Below are 17,051 nucleotides of genomic sequence, written 5' to 3'. Positions count from 1 at the left end.
TGTCAAACTGCAGCCAATTTATTATCTTACCCACGCTGGGAGGATGCTGGTGAGAGAGATGGCAATGTTAAACACACAGGTAACCATTCAGATTATGAACCATTACTCATCTGATCTAATAGGGATAATTACCTTCAGTATCCACTAGTAGAATACTTTGATATCTTTAAAGCTGTTCCCTCATTTTCTCAGATTTTCACAATGGAGCAGCCCATTATCATCAGTTTCACTCCTGCTAGGAGGATGGTATGGGAGGAACTGTCCTCTCAAAATGAACAGGTAACCATTCATAGGCAGGTACCTCAGATGTTTCCTTAACCTTTGAACACAGACATGTGTATTTCAACTGCCAATTGTCTTAGCATCTATCATGCAGTGGCCTCCTCTTGCGATCCTCCCTATTCCAGTCTGTCAGTCCTATAGGCTACCTGTCTATCATTCAAACTGACTCTTAATTTAATCCTGTCTTGTTCCTTAGTATGTGGATGAGGAGGTTGGGCACCGGTCCTGTCTGGCTTTAATCCCTTGGTCTGGACCCTTGTGTGTTCCTATCTTTGTGAGTCTATCCATTCTGATACTCTCTGGTCTTTAGAGGATATTAAAGATTAACATCAAGTCACTAGTTTTCTATAAAACCACATAATGAAAAAACATATTCCCTTGTCTTCATAGCCTGTCTTCTCCAAGGCCAAACCAGTCTACTACCTCACTCGTGCTGGGAGAATGCTGGTAACAGAGCTTGCAGTGTTAAACACACAGGTAACCAAACACATTATTAACCAAAGCTCATCTGATCTTATAGGGAGAATTTACTTTACCCTGTTCCCTTTTTTTCACAGACTTCCAAATTGGTTATTGAGGAGCCTACCATTCACCTCACTGAAGCTGGGAGGCTAGTGCTTGACGAACTGTCAGCACCTTCAGATAGCCATTCACAGGTAGTCAATCACATTATTAGACAGTCATAGCTGATTAGTAATAGTACACATTACCATGTCCTCTATCTCCACAATTGTGTGTCTTATTAATCACAGAGCAATCTCTATAATTAGGGGATGTCTTTGTTTTTTCAGCCAAATAGGGAAGACTCTGGTTTTCCCTATGAGAAGTTGCAGCTGGTTGGGAACTGGGGTTCGTTTCATTTCCATTACTGGAATATCCATTATGGACGAGTGCAGGTACTTCAGACATATTCTTAACATTTATGAACACACCTGTGTATTTGAACTCCCAATTGTCTCTGGGTTTTCTTTTGTATGTCTGTCCCTAATTGAAACCTAGGGGAAACTTGTCGTACGAACATCATGTGGGCTCTATATCACTGCCAGGGATTATACTCAGAACTGAAATCGCCTGCCAAATGTTATAGACATCTACAGCTAACATATAGAGAGAGGTCTGGAGACTGAAGGAGTTTTTTCTTTATAGCAAAATGAAGAGGACATGCATCACCTGTGCATTGTGAGGGGAGTGGAGAAGCAGCTGTGGTGGAGCAGAGTCATCCAGGAAAAAAATCCTGGACCCATGGGTGAGAGATTCTCAACTGGTCTTTCGTCTCAAATGCACCTGATTTGTGTCAAATGACGCACATGCTATAGGTCTACTTATATTTCCTGGATGAAATGTAATGTTTCTCTGTCTCTTTTAAAGGGTCTCGTCCAGGTGGTCCTCACCAACAAGAAGCTGACTGGTATTAAGGTACAGTCAGGAAATTTTTCACAGAAAAAATGTAAAGTGGCAAATGTCCATTTACCTATTTGAATAAATACATGTTGACAGAAAATGAAATTACACGTTCTAATCTCTTGCCTCATTTTTAGTTCCTTGGTAGAAGGATCCATGGACTCATGTCCTGTCTTGTCAAGAGGAGGTCTGAGTTCACCTATTATGAGGATGCCCAGGTACACCCCGTTGTTTCTCTGTGTTATGATTTATTTCAGTGTTTGGTTGAGGGGTTTTCAATATGGTTGTTTTCAGTGTTGGGCTGACAGTGTCACATGTTGTGTGTTAAACAGCAGGTGGATATCTCCACCACAGTGGAGGGGTACCAGGAGAGGGGGGATGAGATGATGGCATATCAGTTTTCCACCTCTGACATCATCACCACCCCTCATGAGCCGTCCTCTGGCTCCTCTCACCAGTTCCCCCAGAATTCTCCGCCTCCCCCTTTCCCTTCCGATTCCCCTCCCAGTCCCCCTCCACCTTACCACTCCACCCAGGACCAGGACCAGACCCCTGACAGCACTCCTCAGGTAAAACTCTTTCTACAGTCAATAATTCTTATTTCATTTGTACTTGTGTGTACAGGTGTGTGTCATTGTTTTGGTATCGATAGGTTTGTGTTGTCTGTCAAGGGTCAAGTTGTTAGGTCAAGATGAAAGTATTGTTATGATGCCACTGAATGTTTTGTCTGCTTCAGTTGATGTTGCAGGTGAAATGCAGTTTAGTAGAGTTTAAGTTAATGTGATGTCTGTTTTAGGAGTTTGAGGAGGAGTTTGTGGAGGAGCAAAATAATGCTGCAGATGTGCCCCAGTTGCGGTGGGTTCGCTTTCATGTGTTCATCTATAGTAAAAACCTTTGCTTTGAAATAATCTGCCCAATATTGTAGTTATACAGATGTAGGATCTTAATTTGAGACAGTTTGCTACAGCAGGGAAAATAATCCTGCAGCAACAGGATACATTTTTCGTTAGGGCAAATCGAGTCTAAAATTTCAAAGTGGAAATTACAAACTTGAAAATTCCAAATACGCTACAAGTTTGCATTTCCTACCGTGCAGGAAAATTCTCAGCAACAAAAGAGTGATCAAATTAAGATCCTACATTGGTATGGTCTTTCTGAATCCTGCAGTTATAATATAGGCTAACATAAAATTATTTCTTCATTTCATGGCACTGATGTTTTAGCTTCTTAGGTTGAACATTTGTTATTGAACATTTCTATTTACAGGCGTTACTTTGAAAACCAAGAGACAACCAACTTCTCTCTGAGGCTGGCCGGTATCAGACGTGCTATGGAGGTGAGAAAATGTGAATTTAGCACCTTTTGTATTTCACTTCATGAACATTTCTGGACTATTTGTAAATGTACTGTCTTGTTCTCACAGGCTCTGACATCCTCAGACAGTACCTCCCTCAATTACCTCACCCATGCTGGGAGGATGGTGTTGAGTGGACTATCCGAGCTCAACCAGCAGGTAACCAATTACATAATTGTGCAACGTTCATCAGACCAGATATATAGTTCCCACTGGGCACAGATGTCATTTCAACGTCTCGTTTTGATTTACATTTGGTTGAGTTGTCAACTAATGTGAATTCAATGTGAAATCCCCCAAAAATTAACGTAATTGGATTTAGGTTAAAATACTAAATTCCCTTACGTTGATGACTTCTTTCAAATCCAATCAGTTTCCCACTTTGATTCAACATCATCACATTGACATTTTTTATTGATACAACATTGATTCAACCAGCTCTTGCACAGTGGGTTACCTTTAGGCAACAGTGATTCATAGGGTTTAGTTGAAAAGTTTCAACGTCATACTAGCCAAACAATCGGAGGCCCTTTGAATTACAGACCTGAATCTTTGAGTTTATGATCTAAGTTTTAAGGAATTTTATGATTGTTTTGTTTTGAGGATGTGAGGCAGTTTCAGCAGGCCTACGACCTACTGGTGAACTTCATTAATGAGCCAGCAAACAGGGAGCGACTAGAGCAGGAGATGGCTCTCGTAGGAGTAGGTCTACATACAAGCTTGAGCGTTAGCTGCAGGCACCGTCTTCTCATCTAACATCTACTCAATGAGACTTTCTAAAGTGCTTGTCAATGAAGATTATGTAATTATCCTATTTGTTTGACTTCAGATCGACCGCATCAACTTCGCAGATGTTTTTTATGAATTCGTTCTACTAAGCCTTCTAGAAGGAAAGACATCTCTTCCTATATCTGTAAGTGGCCCTAAGAATGGAACATCCTGTTGTTTATCTATGCTATACACACTGTTGTCATATCCCCTGTTCCTTCTCCAGAAGCCTGGTAGCTTCCTTTATCTGCTCCTGGAAGTCATAATGAGGATTCACCCTCCTGGAGGAGCCTGGACAGAGGCTGCTGGGAACTTCTACCTCCTCATTAAGGTACATTTGTCTCTCTCTCTCTCTCTCTCTCTCTCTCTCTCTCTCTCTCTCTCTCTCTCTCTCTCTCTCTCTCTCTCTCTCTCTCTCTCTCTCTCTCTCTCTCTCTCTCTCTCTCTCTCTCTCTCTCTCTCTCTCTCTCTCTCTCTCTCTCTCTCTCTCTCTCTCTCTCTCTCTCTCTCTCTCTCTCTCTCTCTCTCTCTCTCTCTCATAATAGTTGATGATGTGTCTGTTGTCAACAGGGCCAGATGAAGGCATGGCTAGAATCCATCTTCAACCTCAATGAGTCAATCTATGAAAGCCCAGAGAGGCTCTCGGGGAGGTGATGGGGAATCTAGAAATACAGGTTGAGTTCCTGCTGTCCAGCCTGGATTAAGGTTCCCAAACTGAGCTGAGGGCCCCATCACAAAATAAAGTGTTTTGCATTTAAACATTATCTGTCAATCGTAAACAAATGTTACATCATGTGTAGGGGAGAGTGGGGTAAGTTGAGCCATTTTTTACATTCAGCATTACTCTGTCAAGGGAAATATAGTATTCTTTCAAAAATATACAGTATCTGTCACAACTTCCTCCGAGGCTGCCCCTCTCCTTGTTCGGGCAGGCTTCGGCGTTTGTCGTCACCGGCCTTCTAGCCACTGCCGCTCCTCATCTCATCATTCCATTTGTTTTGTCTTGTTTATTACACACACCTGGTTCATATCCCCTCATTAGTACCTGTATAAGTGTTCCCTCTGCCCCCTTGTCTTTGTGTGTGATTGTTTATTGTGGAGGAGAGAGAAGCTCGGTGGAGCTCCATGTATTTTGTATCGCCGGGAATATTCCCTGTGTGCCTTGTATTTTCCAATGCCCCTGTTTTGCGCACTGGAGTGTTTTTACTAGGGGTGTAACGATCCATCTACTACATCGATGTATCGATTTATATTCCTATGATCCAACTACATCGATCTGTGCTCGCGGAAGTTGGCCTTTTGGACAACATATATCGATCTAACATCGTTTTAAAATGTAATAAATCGATTGTATCGATACTAGGAAATAACCCATTGGATTTAAGCACGTCAGACTTTATATGGATGTTTTTTCTTAGCACTTTTAATGATAAAGGCTTTAAACATTACTCGATTCAGTCTGCCTATCCGTGACGTCATTGCGCCAGCAGCAGCGCAAAGGCGCCAAGACAACAAAGCATAGCATGGCGGATGACAGAGGAGAAGCCGACGAGCGAGAAATTATCAAGCCACCATTGCGGTCCTTACAAGAAACAGGAATCTAGGAAACTTCACCTGCACTGTCCAGTATCCAGGTATTTATTTCAGTCACACTGGTTGAATTTTTGGCTAAAAGGTTACTGAATCGATTTCAAGTCACTGAATCGTTTCGGATCGTATCGTTCTAAATGAACCAATATCGTCCTTGAATCATATCGACAACCACGAATCGTGATACAAATCGAATCGTTGTTAAAACGAATCGTTACACCCCTAGTTAACACCCATTAAATGAATGTATTCTCTTGTTTTCTCTCCCCACAGGATTCTTGTGACACTTTGCCACCTAACAGGGATCTATACTTTGCACTGAATTTGACATTTTTAAATAAAATAAATAGTAGTTCAAAAGCATTTGTCTCTGTCTTTTCATTTATTTGATTATTTCATCACTATTTCCTATTCCTGGAGTTGTTATGAGGCTAATATTACATGAACAATTATGCTTTATTCTTTGCTTATGGAAATAAAAACCAACTTTAAGTTGATTTACATGTACTACAGGCCCACACTTTATGGCATTGTACTGTGATGTGTGATACTGTACTATTTAAAAACATGTAGGCCTACATACACTGAGTGCACAAAACATTAAGAACACCTTGCTAATATTGAGTTGCACCCCCTGTTGCTCAGAACAGCCTCAATTTGTCGGGGCATGGACTCTACAAGGTGTCGAAAGCATTCCAAAGGGATTCTGGCCCATGTTGACTCCAATGCTTCCCACAGTTGTGTAAAGTTGGCTGAATGACCTTTGGGTGGTGGACCATTCATGATACACCTACTACCATACGCCGTTCAAAGGATCATAGCTTTCACCTGAATTGACCTGGTCAGTCTATGTCATGGAAAGAGCAGGTGTTCCTAATGTTTTGTACACTCAGTGTATGTTAGTTGTGTTGTAACCTGGTACAGTATAAAGTCGACCACTATAGGGCACAATTGCTTCAGTCTTGAAAGTTACTTCTCACTATCCGAACTCTATATTAAGACTCTGCCATTGTAGACTCAGGTAAATTGGTTATTTTAGTTTCAGTTTGCCATATTTGCCATTAATGTCTGAGTCATTTACCGTCATTCCAACTGAAACCAATGTTAGAGTTCATGTATAGCCCCTGGTTCACCCCAGACTTGACTGCCCTTGACCAGCACAAAAACATCCTGTGGCGCACTTCATTAGCATCGAACAGCCCGTGCGATATGCAACTTTTCAGGGAAGTCAGGAACCAATATACACAATCAGTTAGGAAAGCAAAGGCTAGCTTTTTCAAACAGAAATGTGCATCCTGTAGCACTAACAACAAAAAGGTTTGGGACACTGAAAAGGCCATGGAGAATTAGAGCACCTCCTCCCAGCTACCCACTGCACTGAGGCTAGGAAACACTATCACCACCGATAAATCTACGATAATCGAGAATTTCAATAAGCATTTTGCTACCCCTACCCCGGCCACCAGCTCTGCACCCTCCGCTGCTTCTCCTTCACCCAAATTCAGATGGCTGATGTCCTGAAAGAGCTGCTAAATCTGGACCCCTACATATTACATTTACTTCATTTAGCAGACGCTCTTATCCAGAGCGACTTACAGTTAGTGAATACATATTTTTTTTAATATACTGGCCCCCCGTGGGAATCGAACCCACAACCCTGGCGTTGCAAACACCATGCTCTATCAACTGAGCTACATCCCTGCCGGCCATTCCCTCACCTACCCTGGAGCAATTGTGCACCGCCCATGAGTCTCCCGGTCGCGGCCGGCTGCGACAGAGCCTGGATTCGAACCAGGATCTCTAGTGGCACAGTTAGCACTGCGATGCAGTGCCTTAGACCACTGCGCCACTCAGGAGTTTCATATCAGCTGGGCTAGACAATCTGGACCCTTTCTTTCTAAAATTAGCCGCCGAAATTGTCGCAACCCCTATTACTAGCCTGTTCAACCTCTCTTTCGTATCATCTGAGATCCCCAGAGATTGGAAAGGTGCCGCGGTCATCCCCCTCTTCGAGCTGGTCATGGGTGCACCTCAGCCACGCTCAATGTCCTAAACGATATAATAACCGCGATCGATAAAAGACAGTAATGTGCAGCCGTCTTCATCGACCTGGCCAAGGCTTTTGACTCTGTCAATCACTGCATTCTTATTGGCAGACTAAATAGCCTTGGTTTCTCAAATGACTGCCTCGCCTGGTTCACCAACTACTTCTCAGATAGAGTTCAGGTTTTAGGTTTCTTTTCATGTCTAGTCCATTGTACTGGCCTGTGTGATGTGTAGTAGTTTGATGCATCTTATTGCTTTGCTTATTTTTTGTCACCTGAAAATTCAGTCTCAGCCATTGAAATCCTTAATTCCTTACCTGACCCTTACAGACACAGATGCCGGACCCGAAGACATTCAAGCAGCACTTTGACAGCAAGCATCCCAAGTCCCCAATACCTCCAGAGCTGGTTGATGTTGAGGCTTAAAATACCACACACACACAATGGACCTACAGCTGGGTTAAGATGCTCTTCTCATTCAGACTCAGAGTATACATGTTAGCAGCAAACTCTTGCCCTATGCTTCAACTGTATTTCATATGGCTCAATATGTGGAAATGTTGTCACTCATCGCCTTTCATGTTGTGATTCACAGACACACGATGACCACGATTTGAGCGCTGCAACTGGGACTGAATGGCGTCAAGGGACAAAACACTGAGACCCCTGGACATGGGTGTGGGAATATTTGTGTGACAATGACCTAATAGGGTCATTGGGGGGGCAGAAGCACACCAGCACCCCATCTTATTTGAAACCCCACCTCTTTAAGGAATACCTGGGATAGGATAAAGTAATCCTTCTACCCCCCCCTTACACCCCCCAAAAAAAAAAATACATTGTAAAGTGGTTATCCCACTGGCTATAAGGTGAATGCACCTATTTGTAAGTCGCTCTGGATAAGAGCGTCTGCTAAATGACGTAAATGTAAATGTATATGTCCAACCACCCCTCAACTTCAGACTCTATTGAAGCACCCATCTTACTTCTATGAGCCCACTCTACCTACATCCCTTTTCCCTATGCCGCTTCCTTCATTCATTCCTGATTCAATACCATCTAGACTGTTACACGTCTAAAAGTTTCATGGTGTTACTTTTTCTCATCTGTGTACCGCTGTCCTACTTTTGCCCCCTTACTCTTTTCTATACCTCCTCCCATACACTCTTGTGCAAATCATTTCTGCTTTCTTTGAGAATGGTGTCATAATGGAAAGGATTTGTTAGTTGCCCAAGACTGAGCCTTGTTCTGCCTGTAAAAGGCCCTGGTCGAAACAATGCCAAAATCACTTTTGATAGTCTCCGGGTCCACGTTGTAACAATTGTTTTTTGCATTTGACCATTTCCAATAAATGTAGAAATATATATGAAAGCATTCCTCTGCCTGTTTGATCCATTCTGAAGGAAAGCAGTGACTACGTTTTGTGTGTGTGAGAGAATATGTATGCCTTGTAATGCTAGCAGAAAATCAATACTTCCGAATGCAAGTTAAACGCCATTCCGTCTATACTGATACCAGACAAATGTATACTTATAAGTATTTTCAAATGTATTTCCAATATACTGCAATGCTATGTAGCTGAAGAGGGGTGACACTGTCTAGGATAGGAGTGTCGATCAGTTTATGGAGGTCTGTGTTCACTGGCATTTACTCTCACTTCTGCATCAAATCAACCTCTACAATAAATATTCTAGTTTCTTTTATTACAAATATAGCAGTACACAGTCCTCCAGAAATCTGTTGACAATGACACATTCCTGTGTATTGGATCCTCTGTATATAGAAAATGGCAAAATAAAAGCTCATTTGGTGTTTTCCATTGCTACTAACGTATGCTGGTTAAAAGTATAATTAAAGAAATGCACACATTTTTGCCACGCATATATAGTCCATATATTTAGCTTTTTAATTGAACCATGTGTAGTACATCTAAAAGAGACAATGAGAAATTCATGGTTCAACAAGACAACATAGCCATCAAAAGGGTAGAAATTTAGCATTGCACTTATGTCACAGTACTTTACAGCTTTGATTGGATACATAGAATATATGACAAAGGGTGATGTAGTTATCTGAATTAATGTAGATTTTAATAGTTTAATCAAGAGTGAAGTATAGTTATAAGTCCAATGTGAAGATCTCAATTTAGGATTTCTTTATGGAGGAGGTGTTATTCATATACCATTCTCACACTAAATAATCAATATATTATACTGAACAAAAATATAAATGCAACATGTAAAGTGTTGGTCCCATGTTTCATGAGCTGAAATAAAAGATCCCAGAAATTCTCCATTCGCACAAAAACCTTATTTCTCTCAGATTTGGTGCACCAATTTGTTTACATCCCTGTTAGTGAGTATTTCTCCTTTGCCAAGATAATCCATCCGCCTGACAGGTGTGGCATATCAAGAAGCTGATTAAACAGCACACCTTGTGCCACACGACACAATGTCACAGATGTCTCAAGTTTTCAGGGAGCATGCAGTTGGCATGCTGACTGCAGGAATGGCCACCAGAGCTGTTGCAAGAGAATTTAATGTTCATTTCTCTACCATAAGCCGCCTCCAATGTCGTTTTAGAGAATTTGGCCGTAAGTGCAACTGGCCTCACAACCGCAGACCACGTGTAAGCACGCCAGCCCAGGACCTCCACATCCAGCTTCTTCACCTGCGGGATCGTCTAAGATCAGACACCTGGATAGCTGATGAAACTGTGAGATTGCACAACTGAAGAATTTCTGCACAAACTGTAAGAAAAAGTTGCAGGGAAGCCCATCTGCGTGCTCGTTGTACTCACCAGGGTCTTGACCTGACTGCAGTTCGGCATCGTAACTGACTTCAGTGGGCAAATGCTCACCTTCGATGGCCCCTGGCATGTTGAATAAGTGTGCTCTTCACGGATGAATCTCGCGTCGCGTTGCCGAGTGGTTTATTGATGTCAATGTTGTGAACAGAGTGCCCCATGGTGGCAGTGGGATTACGGTATGGGCAGGCATACGCTACGGACAACAAACACAATTGCATTTTATCGATGGCAATTTGAATGCACAGAGATACCGTGACGAGATCCTGAGGCCCATTGTTGTGCCATTCAACAGCCGCCATCACCTCATATTTCAGCATGATAATGCACAGTCCCATGTCGCAAGGATCTGTACACAATTCCTGGAAGCTGAAAATGTCACAATTCTTCCATGGCCTGCATATTCACAAGACATCTCACACATTGAGCATGTTTGGAATACTCTGGATCGACGTGCATGACAGCGTGTTTCAGTTCCTGCCAGTATCCAGCAACTTCGCAAAACCATCGAAGAGGAGTGGGACAACATTCTACAGGCCTCAATCAACAGCTTGATCAACTCTATGCTAAGGAGATGTGTCCCGCTGCATGAGGCAAATGGCGGTCACACCAGATACTGACTGGCTTTCTGATCCATGCACCTATCTTTATTTAAAAAGGTATCTGTGACCAACAGATGCACATCTGTACTCCCAGTCATGTGAAATCCATAGATTAGGGCCTAAAGAATATATTTTAATTGACTGATTTCCTTATATGAACTGTAACTCAGTAAAAATTTTGAAATTGTTGCGTTCATATTTTTGTTCAGTGTAGATACAGTGGGGAGAACAAGTATTTGATACACTGCCGATTTTGCAGGTTTTCCTACTTACAAAGCATGTAGAGGTCTGTAATTTTTTTTTAAATTCCAGAAAATCACATTGTATGATTTTTAAGTAATTAATTTGCATTTTATTGCATGACATAAGTATTTGATACATCAGAAAAGCAGAACTTAATATTTGGTACAGAAACCTTTGTTTGCAATTACAGAGATCATACATTTCCTGTAGGTCTTGACCAGGTTTGCACACACTGCAGCAGGGATTTTGGCCCACTCCTCCATACAGACCTTCTCCAGATCCTTCAGGTTTCGGGGCTGTCGCTGGGCAATACGGACTTTCAGCTCCCCTCCAAAGATTTTCTATTAGGTTCAGGTCTGGAGACTGGCTAGGCCACTCCAGGACCTTGAGATGCTTCTTACGGAGCCACTCCTTAGTTGCCCTGGCTGTGTGTTTCGGGTCGTTGTCATGCTGGAAGACCCAGCCACGACCCATCTTCAATGCTCTTACTGAGGGAAGGAGGTTGTTGGCCAAGATCTCGCGATACATGGCCCCATCCATCCTCCCCTCAATACGGTGCAGTCGTCCTGTCCCCTTTGCAGAAAAGCATCCCCAAAGAATGATGTTTCCACCTCCATGCTTCACGGTTGGGATGGTGTTCTTGGGGTTGTACTCATCCTTCTTCTTCCTCCAAACACGGCGAGTGGAGTTTAGACAAAAAGCTATATTATTGTCTCATCAGACCACATGACCTTCTTCCATTCCTCCTCTGGATCATCCAGATTGTCATTGGCAAACTTCAGACGGGCCTGGACATGCGCTGGCTTGAGCAGGGGGACCTTGCGTGCACTGCAGGATTTTAATCCATGACGGCGTAGTGTGTTACTAATGGTTTTCTTGAGACTGTGGTCCCAGCTCTCTTCAGGTCATTGACCAGGTCCTGCTGTGTAGTTCTGGGCTGATCCCTCACCTTCCTCATGATCATTGATGCCCCACGAGGTGAGATCTTGCATGGAGCCCCAGACCGAGGGTGATTGACCGTCATCTTGAACTTCTTCCATTTTCTAATAATTGCGCCAACAGTTGTTGCCTTCTCACCAAGCTGCTTGCCTATTGTCCTGTAGCCCATCCCAGCCTTGTGCAGGTCTACAATTTTATCCCTGATGTCCTTACACAGCTCTCTGGTCTTGGCCATTGTGGAGAGGTTGGAGTCTGTTTGATTGAGTGTGTGGACAGGTGTCTTTTAAACAGGTAACGAGTTCAAACAGGTGCAGTTAATACAGATAATGAGTGGAGAACAGGAGGGCTTCTTAAAGAAAAACTAACAGGTCTGTGAGAGCCGGAATTCTTACTGGTTGGTAGGATATCAAATACTTATGTCATGCAATAAAATGCAAATTAATTACTTAAAAATCATACAATGTGATTTTCTGGATTTTTGTTTTAGATTCCGTCTCTCACAGTTGAAGTGTACCTATGATAAAAAATGACAGACCTCTACATGCTTTGTAAGTAGGAAAACCTGCAAAATCGCCAGTGTATCAAATACTTGTTCTCCCCACTGTACATACTATTTATACACATATTGCCAGATTATTGCTATCAACTGCTGGTTGCAAGGTATATTACCCCGTTTGTATCTTTTGGAACAATGGTAGTCAAGTTTATAAAAATGATGTAGAATAGATGGGCTACCACAGATGTCACAGGCATCCACAGGTCTTGACCACCATGTTGTGATGCTTCTTTAGGATCACATTGTTGTTGTTGTCGTCACAGAAAAGTACGGAGATGGGACTGAGCTTGGTGGGTGCGCAGCACGCTTTGGGAACCTCGTCCGGCTTCAGAAGGTGAACCTGCCATGAAAAAAGGTCAATCAGACTTATTCATACATGCACTTTTATATAATCAATGATACTATCCTGTTTATAAAAGAGATGTGGATTATTATTATGCAGATACTTCAGTGCTCTCCTACCTCAGTGGGCTGTGGCTTTGCCCCCCTTGTCTGAATTTGGTCAATATATTTTAAACCGGGTTGTCTGTGCTCCACAATACTTTATTATCCGTTGAGCCAAAGCAAAGACTTTCAGAAGTTCAACAACAACAACAACTTCCATGAAGCATGCTAAAACATGTCAATGGGCCATTGACCTAGCTAGTGACTTAAAAATAACATTTGGTGTTTTTGTTTTATATTATACCAACAACATAGGAAATCCTCTGGTGACAAAATAGGGTCAATAGAATTAGAATGATGACTAGGAATGGCATTTTTATAGAATTCTAATGGTAACCATAGAGTTCCAAACTCATGGAATGGAATTTTTATAGAATTCTAATGGTAACCATAGAGTTCCAAACTCATTTCTATGGCAACACAGCTGTCCATTTTGTAAACAACAATTTTCAGAAATATGTGTTGCCAAGAGACATCTAACCGATAGAACATCTCGGCGTTCTATTGAACGTTTTCTGTTCGAAAACAACAATAACTTCAGTTTGCTGTTCAACAACAACAAACTTGACTGATTTTTGAGACCTGAGACTGAAAATTCGACTGGAAAATGCCTGGGTGCTTTTCAAAATTGATGGAGAGAGTGCGTGGACGTCGGCGGTCTACTGCGTCGACAGGTTGTTCAAATTCATTTGTGGGTTGTTTTTGTTGTCTTTTTCCGTTTTGCAGGGTTCGCAATCGTCGGGAGGTGGACAGCGACATCGACTTCGAAGAGGGTATGTTGAGTTTAAACTTCTTATTTTACCACATTTAACAATATAAATGTAATTTGTGAAATGTTGTGTATTTCTGTAATCCATACTTGCAAGCTAACGTTAACTTTAGTAACTTTTGCTAAGAGATGCACTTTTGAACTAGTAGTACTAGCTAGCTCGCTACGTTTTACATCCTAACATTTGTTTGTTTGTATTCCAATGTTCCTAATTTTAGAATCAACTGTCCTGGATGAGGTCCAGTTGGTTGTGCCATTGGATGATGTGCCGGATGTACCACTGCTGCCAGCCATCCTTGAGGAGGTGCCAGATGTGCCGACTCTCCTTGAGGTACAATTTTCAGAAAGTTTGAAAAGTATCCCAGATATTCAATTTGTGTCACTTTGACATTCTAAAAATCGTTGTTGTCTGCTTTCTGCTTTAGGAGGCCACTGGTAATTGGCAGTTGATACCGATTAGGTTTAGCTCCCTGTACTGTGGGCCTGTTGTGATCAGGGTAAGCGACCCACACACACAGTCACATCACTGTTGCAGTGTTTGCTGTTTCTAACCTGAATGTATTGTAATGTCAACCCCCTCTTGTGCAGAACAATGCCGGTCCGGTGGCTGAAGCTTGGAGAACTTTCCAGTTCATCAGCCCCATTATCACCTACATGCGTGGGGGATCCCAGGTATGTGTCTTTGTCACTACCTAATCCTAATCTACATTGTCAGTGTCATGTGATCTTGATGGAAATATGTTACAGCGATGGCTGATATTGTTTTGTTGATGTTGTCTTGTTGTTTCACTCCACAGCAGGTGGTGGTGAGGATGCACCATGCGAGTAGGGTTCGAGGCCTGGAGACTCAACTGATGTGGGCCATCTCCAAGGAGACAAACATACTTAGTCCAGAGGGCATCCCCTACTGTGCCACCAAGGTGCAGTCCATCTCTTGGATCCAGGTAAGATGTAAATACTACTGAATTAGTATTAGATTAGGCTTTTCTTCACTTACTCCATTTGGCCTTAACATGTCGTTTCTCTCTGTCAGTATGTGGCTGGCAGGGTGACCCAGTATGCGTCTCACCTCCGCCACGAGACGTCTGTGGCCGTGACGCTTGGCTGCTACCAGGTAAATAAACAATTTCCTATGTATATAGAATAGAAATTACAGGGAATTTTTCCATTAGATATGGTTTGTTTTCTAATAACGTGTGTTGTGTGTGTGTGTTTTGAGCAGCAAACGGATGTCTCGGTGGCGTACGCCACTCTCCACATGGGGCTGGATGGGCTGCTCTCCTTCTCGGCGTGGTCGGAGGCTGCCTCCGTCTCTACGCCCACCACTCAGCAGTTCACTGAGCCAGAGCCTGAGGGCCACAACTGCTATGAGGTCAGATGTTACACACACACATACACATACTATTGACTAGTAGCATTAAGATCCTTCGATTGACCCATTGTTTGTCATGTCATTACATTGGTCACTGATGTTGAATGTTTGTTCTGTTGTTGTAGGGCTGGGAGGAGGACCTTCTGCCTGAGGAGAGGGAGGTTCCTCTGCTAAAGTGAGTCCCTCTAAATGTGTGTGTAGCCTAGGCTTGTCAGATGCTGAAGGATAGTGGTCACAATGCTGTTATCCCCCATTGACAGTACTGGTTGACATGCTCCATTCCCTCTCTTCCACAGCCTCTACCTTACCACCAAGAGAGTGGAGGACATCGGCCTGAGGCTCATCTCCCTGCGCCAGGCCTTTACTGTGAGTGGACCCACTTTTCTTTGACTCTCTGTGTCTTCCTGTTCTGTCTGTCTCCTAGAGGAAGATGGGTGTCTCACCCTAACTCTTCCCTCTTCTCTAGACCCTGCTCGGTTCCACCCTGAGCAGGAACCATCTGTTTGTGGCGGGAAAGGTCCTACTGGGTGCACTGGTTCAGGTCCACCAGATGGTAGCTCACTAACTCATTGTCCTTCAAGGGAAAGAGAGCATCCTCGTGGGAAATGTGTTCTGTGCACTAACATCACTGCTCTTTGCTTTGTGATAGGATGAGGCCGAATTCATCCGTGCCTATAACGACTTTGTGAACTACCTGAGTGACCCCTCCAAGCAGATTGACATTGAGAGGGAGCTGGCTGAGGCAAAGGTGAGTTCATTAACTCTTTCAAGTCTCACTTTGAGTTCTTCCACATGCATGTCTTTTATACGGAACAGTAGCTGATCTATTTGAAATTATTCCTATTTTCTCCAAACGTGTTTTCTTGTCCTAGATCCATCATGTTAACCTGATAGACGTCCTTTTTGAGCTGGTGCTGTTTGGGATGATGACAGCTCAGAAATCCCTGATGGTGGTAAGTAGCATCTCGCTGGTAAATGTTTAGATGTCTGTCTATTAGCAATTTCACTTCAATTTCTCTTCTCTCCTCTGTTTACTTTAGCAACCTGGTGGGTTCATGGAGCGTCTGTACGCTCTCCTGTACTCCTTCCTGCCCACTGTTGCCAGCATTGAGCCAAAGGCTGAGAGATACCTGTTGCTGCTCAATGTAAGAGTCAAGAGTTTACTTCCTGTTTTCTTCCTTATTACTAGTTTACTTCCTCTTTACTCGTTCCTGATTAACAGGGTTTCAATTCCGTTTTAGGGGGAGTAACTCTCATTGTCTCTCTCCTCTTGATAAGCTAGTAGCTCATAGCCATTTTCTATGTGTTGTGTGGGGTTCCCTTCAGGGCGGGCTGATGGCTCTGCTAGATGACATGTTTGGGCAGCAGCTGGCCTGGTACTTTAACCGAGAGTCTCTGGTCACTGAGCTCTCCAGCCTCCTGGAGTACCACCTGGAGTACCTCATGGCCAGCATGTAGTCCTACTGCAGAGACCTGAAGGGCCACGCCACTCTCTCTCTCTCTCTCTCTCTCTCTCTCTCTCTCTCTCTCTCTCTCTCTCTCTCTCTCTCTCTCTCTCTCTCTCTCTCTCTCTCTCTCTCTCTATGGAGTTGAGGACTTGAAGTGCTTCGTTGAACCCTGATTAGTTAACACCCATTAAATGAATGTATTCTCTTGTTTTCTCTCCCCACAGGATTCTTGTGACACTTTGCCACCTAACAGGGATCTATACTTTGCACTGAATTTGACATTTTTAAATAAAATAAATAGTAGTTCAAAAGCATTTGTCTCTGTCTTTTCATTTATTTGATTATTTCATCACTATTTACTATTCCTGTTATTGTTATGAGGCTAATATTACATGAACAATTATGCTTTATTCTTTGCTTATGGAAATAAAAA

General features: G+C 42.8%; 2 protein-coding genes and 1 long non-coding RNA gene across 3 annotated transcripts; all 3 read left to right on the top strand.

The window, feature by feature from the left end:
- The first annotated feature begins 1,576 nt into the window (after window positions 1-1,576).
- LOC121580197 lies at window positions 1,577-4,459 on the top strand. The gene is made up of 10 exons (XM_041895256.2): window positions 1,577-1,698; window positions 1,821-1,901; window positions 2,016-2,252; window positions 2,480-2,538; window positions 2,950-3,019; window positions 3,107-3,196; window positions 3,641-3,739; window positions 3,867-3,950; window positions 4,032-4,136; window positions 4,376-4,459. Exons 1-10 carry the CDS (start codon window positions 1,618-1,620, stop codon window positions 4,457-4,459), a joined length of 990 nt encoding a protein of 329 aa, XP_041751190.2. The 5' UTR covers window positions 1,577-1,617.
- Window positions 4,460-14,206: 9,747 nt separating this feature from the next.
- LOC123491532 lies at window positions 14,207-14,683 on the top strand. Its single transcript, XR_006661362.1, has 3 exons — window positions 14,207-14,295; window positions 14,387-14,470; window positions 14,596-14,683. It is a non-coding gene; the product is annotated as an uncharacterized LOC123491532 (long non-coding RNA).
- Window positions 14,684-14,687: 4 nt separating this feature from the next.
- LOC123491531 lies at window positions 14,688-16,654 on the top strand. Its single transcript, XM_045222375.1, has 9 exons — window positions 14,688-14,742; window positions 14,832-14,912; window positions 15,021-15,170; window positions 15,296-15,345; window positions 15,467-15,536; window positions 15,820-15,918; window positions 16,043-16,123; window positions 16,211-16,315; window positions 16,497-16,654. The coding sequence occupies exons 3-9, from the start codon at window positions 15,057-15,059 to the stop codon at window positions 16,626-16,628; spliced, it is 651 nt and encodes a 216-aa protein (XP_045078310.1). The 5' UTR covers window positions 14,688-14,742; window positions 14,832-14,912; window positions 15,021-15,056; the 3' UTR covers window positions 16,629-16,654.
- The last annotated feature ends 397 nt before the right edge of the window (window positions 16,655-17,051 follow it).

The sequence above is a fragment of the Coregonus clupeaformis genome, chromosome 8 (genome assembly GCF_020615455.1).
Source record: "Coregonus clupeaformis isolate EN_2021a chromosome 8, ASM2061545v1, whole genome shotgun sequence".
NCBI lineage: Eukaryota > Metazoa > Chordata > Actinopteri > Salmoniformes > Salmonidae > Coregonus > Coregonus clupeaformis.
This window is presented reverse-complemented; position numbering and strand designations above follow the sequence as displayed.